The sequence below is a fragment of the Penaeus japonicus genome, unplaced genomic scaffold, assembly GCF_977035675.1.
Source record: "Penaeus japonicus unplaced genomic scaffold, GWHDUDI00000001_assembly GWHDUDI00000025, whole genome shotgun sequence".
Lineage (NCBI taxonomy): Eukaryota > Metazoa > Arthropoda > Malacostraca > Decapoda > Penaeidae > Penaeus > Penaeus japonicus.
In genome coordinates this window covers 660,278-670,277 of record NW_028234427.1, presented here as the reverse complement: position 1 = coordinate 670,277, position 10,000 = coordinate 660,278, and the positions used below count along the sequence as shown (strand labels likewise).

At 31.8% G+C, this 10,000-nt stretch overlaps 1 protein-coding gene across 1 annotated transcript in view; it reads right to left on the bottom strand.

Annotated features, from left to right (window-relative positions):
* LOC122255141 (uncharacterized) overlaps positions 1–10,000 on the bottom strand; it is a gene marked incomplete in the record, with an annotated part of 1,591,030 nt that overhangs the window by 1,256,642 nt on the left and 324,388 nt on the right. Inside the window, 2 exon segments of the mRNA XM_086551259.1 lie at positions 777–896; positions 3,242–3,434. Coding sequence (XP_086407385.1) covers positions 777–896; positions 3,242–3,434 — 313 coding nt within the window.

The window sequence follows — 10,000 nt, the reverse complement described above, 5'->3', positions numbered from 1 at the left end:
AGAGATAGTGAGGAGAGAGAGAGAGGACACGAGAGAGAGAGAGCGAGAGAGAGAGAGCCACAGAGAGAGAGAGAGAGAGGCGAGGTGAGAGAGAGAGAGAGAGAGCGCGAGAGCGAGAGAGAGGGGAGGAGGGGGGGGGTGGGGAGAGAGAGGTGAGAGAGAATATAGAGAGAGCGAGGGAGAGAGAGAGAGAGGAGAGAGAGGTGAGAGAGAGGAGGAGAGAGAGAGGCAAGGGCGGCTTTAGGCAGAGTGGGGAGGCGAGATAGGGTTAGCAGAGGCTCATCCGCTTGTGTCCACGCCCCGTGTTCTATCGCTACTCTCTTCTTCTTCTATCCATAAGTCCTACAATACCCCCCACATCCCAGGCCCATACCACTACACCCATCCCCACACAATACCCATACTTTCAACCCTCCCCACCACCACCCACCCCACTCCCCATCAACATCAACCCCAATAACACATCCCTCCCTAAACCCCACACAAGTCTCCATCACATCCCCACCGCCCCCCCACACCCCCAAGCCACACCCCACAGCCACCCCACCCCACACCCACACCCCCCACCCACACACCAACACCCACCACAACACAGCCCACACCACCCAGCCAACCCACACCACACCACCCCACAAGCCCCCACAGCCACCCCACTCACCCGCCCACATACCCCCACCCACCCCTACACAAGCCCCCACACCACAGCACACCCTCGCACCCTAGACACAACCAAAGCCACGCAGAGAGCAAGGCCGCCCTCGTTGTTGCAGACTCACCTTCTCGGGGATACTCTGAACAAGGATGGATGTGTTCAGTGAGACCGTCTTGCTCCCCAGGGGGTTGCTCACTCTTACCCTGGGGCTGTAGCGGCCAGGACGTCTCCAGTTACAAGGCACCTCAACCCACAAGAGCGAATAGAGAGAGCGGAACCGGGCTTTCAGTATCTATGACTGGTATTGTTGTTATTGCTTTGTGTTTGTTGTTGTTGATTTTGTGGTTGCTGTCAATATTGTTATTATCATTATCATTGCTATTTATAGATGAATTTTATTCGATTTCGATAAAATCACCTATTATCACTAACGTTTATCCAGTTACATAATCATATTTCTAACAATTACATATATTTATAATTTCACGTTATTATCGTTATCCCCCAAAATATCATTTTCATCGTTATTCTTTCCTCATTTCACTGTTGGCCTTAAAATTATTCAATCTTCTATTATGACTTATTATTACTGATATTATTATTATTATCTTTTTATAATTATCTTATAATTACTTTCATTATCATTATGATTGTTGTTATTATTATCATCCTTGTCATCATATTGTTATTATTACTATTATTACTATCATTATCATTATCATTGTTATTATTATCATTATCATTTTCAATATCATTAGTATCACCATTATCATTGTTATCATTATTAATGTCACTACCATGTATATCATCATTATTATCAATAACATTATTATTTTTTATCATCATCATCATTATCATTTTTGTCATTATTCTCATAGTTATTGTTGTTATCATCATCAATATTATTATTATCATCCTTATTGTTATCATCCTATTCCTCATTATCATTATCATTCTGATTATTATAATAATTATTATAATAATCATTATTATTATCAACTTATCATTATTATTATTGTTATCATTATCATTATTAAACAATGCAAAAATCCAACAATAACAAATCTTGTAAGAACTACAACTAGAACGGAAGTAACTGAATTAAAAACATGAATACGAACTATAACATGAATGGTAATATTAGCAACACTAGCAACCTCAGCAACAGCAACAGTAACTTTAAGTTAGAATTTTTCATATTGAAAAAGTTATTTCCTTTGAACCTTTGTGTCTGGAAAATATATTTTTATGTTAATAACAATAATTATGAAACATAAAATCAGGCTTATTGCTTGCAGTGTAAATATTGATATTGACTAGCAGTGCAGTAATATAAACAACATATCCAGGAACGGACTCACTGCAACATTGCAATAATGAATGTTTAATATCTACTTCCTGCATTTACGCTCTGTCACTAATTTAAACTTCGTAATACAGACAGAGAGGGAAATGAATTGTACTTACTTATAGGGATTTAAAATTTTACAAATTTTTAACCCTTTTCCTCAGTAATTTTCTGGAGTTGGGTGTGGGAAAGTTACATTTTAAATTTTTTTTTAAAGGGTATTTTTCTAATTAGGCGTTTTTGGTAAAGGAAAAAAAAATTTTTTATGTTACCCTTTTTGAGGGGGAAAACTATGGGCACTATATGTATAACATACATTATACATACTACATACATACAATAATTCATATAATATATATATATATATATATATATTTTTATTTATATACATATTTATATATATATATAATAATATATATTTTTAAAAAATATATTTATGATTTTGGGTAAGGTATATTTTTATTTTTTTTTTTTTTTTTAATAAATTATATAAATATTTTTTTATATTATAGTATATATATAATAATTAATATATTTTATTTTTATTTATTTATATTTTATATTTTATAATATTATATGATATATGGTTTAAATAATTATATATGTAATATATAAAATTTTATTTTTTTAAATTTTTTTTATATATATAATTAATATTTTATATGTATTTTTTATATATTATAATATATATAATACATTTTACATATTTATATTTATATTTAATATAGATATAATTTATATTTATTATAATAATATATAATATGTGGTGTGTGTGTAAATATTTTAAAATATTTAATTTTTTATATATTATATATATATATATTTTTTATAATTTTATAAAAATTATATCTCATTATATATACCACCAACATATATGTAAAAAAAATATATATTAATTATATATATATTAATATATATATATTATATATTAATTTTATAAATATATATATAATAAAATATATATATTTTATATATTTATATATATAAAAAATAATATTATATATATATAAAGACTCAAACACAGACAAAAAGACATCGAAGCGGAATGATATATTCAAATAACCACCTCGCTTAAACTCGACAAACGCAGGGTAACCTAAAAAAAAAAAAAAAAAAAAAAAAAAAATCGCAGCAATACAGACGCATACATGCACTTATACACACCCACCTAAACACACACATACACATATACACATCCACAACATCCCCCCCCCCTCCAAGACACACACATACACACTTACCTTTGCAACCCATCTCCCATTCTCAGGATCGACCTCAGGCCTTGAGGATAACTCAACTCCGTCCTCCAACTCGAGGACGAGAGGGTCAAGGTGGGATCCCTGTACCACCGTGATGTTTATGGCCACGTCCCTCGTCTGGTCGGCTCGCAGGCCCCGCTGCAGGAGTGGCAGGGTGGTGTCCTTCTCGGCCAGGCTGCGGGAGGGAAGGAAGCAAGGAAAGGGATTACTTATGTGTTGAGGCTCTGGTCTCTCCGGGCGGGGAGGTTTGATCTTGTAAGTGTCACAAGGGAATGGACGGGGGTGGGAAGGAAGCGGAGAGGGGAGGAAGGACACATACACACACACACACACACACACACACACACACACACACACACACACACACACATATATATATATATAATATATATACATATATATATATATATATAATATATATATTATATATATATCTATATATATATATAGTGTGTGTGTGTGTGTGTGTGTGTGTGTTGTGGTGTGCGCGCGTGTGTGTGTATAAACATATATTAATATATAGATTATATATTATATATATATATTATATATTTAGAGTTATATTATATATATATGTATGTATGTAATAATATACCTACATAGATATTGTATATATATATATATATATATATACTATATATATATACATATATATATAACATATATATTATAAATATATCTATATTCTTTTATAAATATAATATATATATATGTATGTATGTATATATATCATATTATTTATATATATATATATATACATACATATATATATATATATATATATATATATATACATATAATTATATATATATATATATATTATATATATATATATATTTTATATGTGTGTGTGTGTGTATGTGTGTGTGTGTGTGTGTGTGTGTGTGTGTGGGTGTTGTGTTGTGTGTCTGTGCATGTAAATATAAAATATGTAAATATATGTAAACATAAATATGTTACACACACACACACCACACACCACACCACACACACTCACACACACACACACACATTATATATATATATATATTTATATATCTATATATATATATAGATCTATATATACATAATATACTCACATTATATATACATATATAAGTATATATATATAATATATATATATATCTATATTTCTATATATCTATATATCTCTATCTTATACATACATTCTTAAAATCTCCTTATATAAATATTATCTCCACTACTCACACACTAATAAACACATCAACACAACACTCACACATTCACAACCCAACCAACATAACACCACACACACCCCACCCCCCCAACCCCACATACAATATATTATATACTATATATATATCCTAATATATATATCCACACAAAAAAACACACAAAACACCACCAAAACACACACATCAACAACCAACCCCAAACCAATAAACTATTATCTCTATATATATATATATATATCCAAATTCTACCACTAATAGAATATACCACACCCCACCTATCCCACATCTCTTCCACCCTATATATCTATAATATATAATATCTCAAACTATAAAAAACTCACTGTACTCTCACTGCTCACCCCCACTATATCACTTTATAATTTTTTTGTTATTTATATTATCTTTAGTATGTTAGATTTTTACAATATTATATATATATCAAACACACACACAACAAAAACAAACACACACACACAAACACACAAACAAACCCCACACACCCACACACACACACACAAACAACCCCCCCCCCCCCCCCCCCCCCCCCCCCCCCCCACCCCCCCCCCCCCCCCCCCCCCCCCCCCTCTCCAAACACACACACACCACACAACACACACACACACACCCACACCCACCTACCCTCTCTCCACTCACAAACCACCCCCCCCCCCCCCCCCCCCCCCCCCCCCCCCATCACAACCACCCACACCCACCCTCACACACAAAATACTACAGAATAGTAGATACGATCAAACACACACCCCCAATCGATATCAAACACACACACACACTCATAGTATCATATATCATCCACAAATAACCAGATATGTAACACATCACTAACAAACCTTACCCACACACAACAACCACCCCCAAACCCCCCCCCCCACCCCCCCCCCACCACACACACACACATATAATAAAAAAAAAAAAAAACAAAAAAAAAAAAAAAACAAAAAATATAATTTTATATATATATATATATAAATATATAAATATATATAATATATAAATATATATATATATATGTATATAATATTATATACACTACACAACACCAGACACACACACACACACAACACACACACACACACACACACTACACACATATATATATATATATATAATATATATATATATTTTAAAAATTAAATATATATATATGTATATACATATCTCTCTCTCTCATCCTCCTCACTCACTCTCTCTCTCTCCCCTCTCCTCTCTTTCACATCTTTCGACTCTCCTCTCATCACTCTCTCTATTAAATATTAATACATATATTTATATATATATATATATATTATTATAATATATAGTTTATATATACATTATTTTACATAGATATATATATATATATCATATATTAGCATAAATATATATTATATATAAAATACATATAGTATAATAGTATATATATAGTATAGTGTGTGTGTGTGTGTTGTAAAGCATCAAACTAATATATAATTATATATAAATATGCGATATATATTTAAATAATTAGTATGAAAGTAAATAGCAATATCATACTATAACTACTATACATATATATATATATATATATAAATAAGTGAATATACGTTAGACTATATCATTTATATATACTATATTATATATAGTACTATATATACCACACATATAACACAGATATGAGTATGTGTGTGTGATATACTATAAACTATATTAAATAAATCAAAATAAATAAAGTTATAATATTACCGATTTTTTTTTTTTTTACCTTGTCTTTTGTTTGTCAAGCCGCGTATCATTCACTGCAAGGAAGTAGGGCCAGCTCAAAGGTTATTGCCGACCCCACCGCACTGGCCCTAAAATTTGGATTTTCGTGGTGGGGGCGTATAGGGTGATATCACAAATATATTGTGTTATTAGCCACCATAAACCCACATCAGCGTAAAAGTTCAACTTGCCCAAAGGTAACCAGAACTTCACCAGCCGGGATTCGAACACATACGCTGCGAACCTCGAACTCATGCTGAACTCTTCATGGTCAGTATCTAAGTCCCGATGCTACTAACCAAACATCCGCCTACCGCGCCCTAAAATAAATAAATCAAATAAGAAAATAAATTAAAATAAAATAATATTATGAAATAAATAATAATAAATAAAATAAAATAAATAAATAAATAAAATAAATGTAAAATAACAAATTGAATACAAAACTGAATAAATAAATCAATACAAATAAATAAAATAAATTAAATTAAAGTAAAATAATATATAAATAACCAAAGTATAAATATATTATATACCCTAACATACATAACATTTATAGTATATATATATTATAACTATATATAAACTAAATTATTATAGTAATTATATATCTATCATATACACCGATATCACAAGTATACACATATACTCTTATATATAGTATATGATAGTTATTACTAATAAATAGTATAACATAATCCTAGTAAAATAGAGTTGATAGACATTAATATTAATAGCATAATTTATCTATACATATATAATACGATTAATGTATATATACAATATTATATATGTATATTCATACTATTAATCATATATATATCTATATCAATTATATATATAATATATATATATATATATTATATATAATATATAAATCTACACACACTAGAGCACAAAACACAACACACACACACAGACAATTTGGCACACACACTATTCACCACACACAACAGACACACAAACACACCAGACCACAAACAGCATACCACACACACACACAGCACACACCACACCACACACCTAACAACCACTAATAACACCCACGCCTCATGAAAGCATCACACTTCACACAACACACACACACTACACACTTATATATATTAACATATGATACTAATCATATAAGAATATAGATAACAAAAATATATATATAATATAATATGAGATATTAGTAATATATTATAATAATGCCGCGAAAATATATATATATATATATATAAATGAGATAATATATATATAATAGTATATACAGAAAAATATAGATATAAGTTATATATACTAACTATCTATGATAGATGAAATAAGTATAATTTTTATAGTAATTAATACTATAATATATATATTATAAGAATATATAGATATAATGTACTATATTTATATGCTACAAACTAAGCTTCTGATATATACAGTATATCTATTCTAATAGACTATATATTATATAGTTATATACTCGATTATAACTATATAATATATATATAGTATAACTCTATATATATATTACTAGTCATAATATACTGATTAGTAGTATAATAGTAACTATATAATTCATCTAATAATTATATATAACTATTATAACTATAACACTCAATAATTTAGATATATATATAAGTATATATTTGTGTGTGTTGTGTGTGTTGTGTTGTGTGTATGTAAGTAGTGTGTATTGTTATGATATAATATTAGATAATATATATTATAATATATATATATCAAGATATAATACTATATATATATTTATATATATATTATATAATATAATAATATATTACATATATACATATGTATACTTATATTTTGGTATATATATAACCTAACTCATTCATATATCACGTTACATTAGTATTACATATATATAATTAATATATATAAAAGTACAGAGAAAATACTATATATATAATATATATATATATATATATATACATCGACCACACATTTACAAACACACAATACATACATCAAACTTCACACACCAACCAACACAACACACACACACATAATATACTGTATATATATATATATATACTTATATACACTATAATTATATATACAATATATATTATATATATATACAACGATGTTATAGATAATAATATATCGCAAAAGTTACTATGTGTGTATGTGTGTGCGTGTGTGTGTCGTGTGCATGTTCATGTGTGTCGTGTGTGTGTCGATGTTGAGTGTGTGATGATAATTGCTGTGTTTCTGTGTGTGTTTTGTGTGTGTGTGTTGGTCGTGTGTGTGTGTGTGTGTATGTCAATTGCTTGTGTGTTTAATGGTGTGTTGTGATGTAATGCTCATGTCGTGATGTGGAGAGTTATATACTAATATAAAAATATTATATGCATATACGATATATTACTCCATTCAATCTAATTAATTACTCACAATAGAGATATATATCTATATCTAAATCTATACGTTATCAACTTACGAGAGCTATATTATATGATAACTACTATATATATCAAAACAGTACATACTATATATGTTACATATTATATATGAATATATATATTCATATATAAATATATAGATATATATATATATCCATCATATATATCATTAAGATATACATTATAAATATATACTATATATAATTGGATACTAATAATATATTCATCGCAAATTGTATGCTGTATAAAAACCTAATTTCTCAATAGAGATTTTACACATCCTAAAACATCAAATCGAATGCTATATTGTTTATTCAGTTCTATTAACGTACATCTATAGAGCATAGAGGAAAGAAATGATAAGAAGAGACGAGAAGGAAGAGGCGAGTAGAGAAGGGAGGAGAATGGATAGGCAATGAGAAGCGAGGAGAAGGGAAACGAGGAGAGAAGAGAAAGGTTGCAGGAGCGGGAAGGCTTGCAACAGTGACTGAGCACGACAACAACGGCTGCTGCTCCAATTTAATCGACGCAAACACAATCACATGGTATATGTCTGGTAGAAATGTATATACGATTTGGACGACCAACGAAAGGATCGTGCCTAAAAGTGAGAATCCCGGCGACCGGTGGCTCTTGGGGCTGCCCTTCCCCCGTGTGAGTGCGTGATGGGCGACATCTTGAATTTAAATGCTGCCTCCCTTCGGCGCTTCCTCGGGCACGCCGCGAATGGGTAGGATGCCGAGGAAGGATGATGGAGGGAGGAACACGGCCCGGTGAGACGTGGGGCTAACCTCGTTATAATTCACATCTTATCATAAATCACTTTACATTTAATCTTGGATAGTGTTCTGATAACATAATTCTGATTCCTATCAACCTTTAGGTACCCTGGGAGCAGGCGTTTGGCCCTTGCATACTAATGAGAATGTAAATTGAAAATTAGCTCACAAGTAGGCTGCGGAGCCTCGGCCATCCCCGCCCACAAGCCGGATTTGAATTTCGCGCCTGACCTGCCCTGACCTCTGGTGGCCGGTGCATAAATTACCCGTCAAGACCGACCGGTCCTACGGGAACCACCGAAGGGGAAGGGGTCACTCAGATCCTGGTTTGAACCGATGAACACACGCCAATGGCTTCCCCTCCGTTATCTGCTGAACCATCTCACTCGGGCGAGACAATTTACTCCAGCCTTGACAGCGCTCTTCTTCGCCTTGGGGGGGAGGAGCTCGGGTCTCGCGGGACTCCAAAGGCGGCGGCTCAAGGGCGACACGGAGAAAGAGAGAGAGAGAGAGAGAGAGAGAGAGAGAGAGAGAGAGAGAGAGAGAGAGAGAGAGAGAGAGAGAGAGAGAGAGAGAGAGAGAGAGAGAGAGAGAACAAAAAAGAGAGAGAGAAAGAGAGAGGGGAGGAGAAGA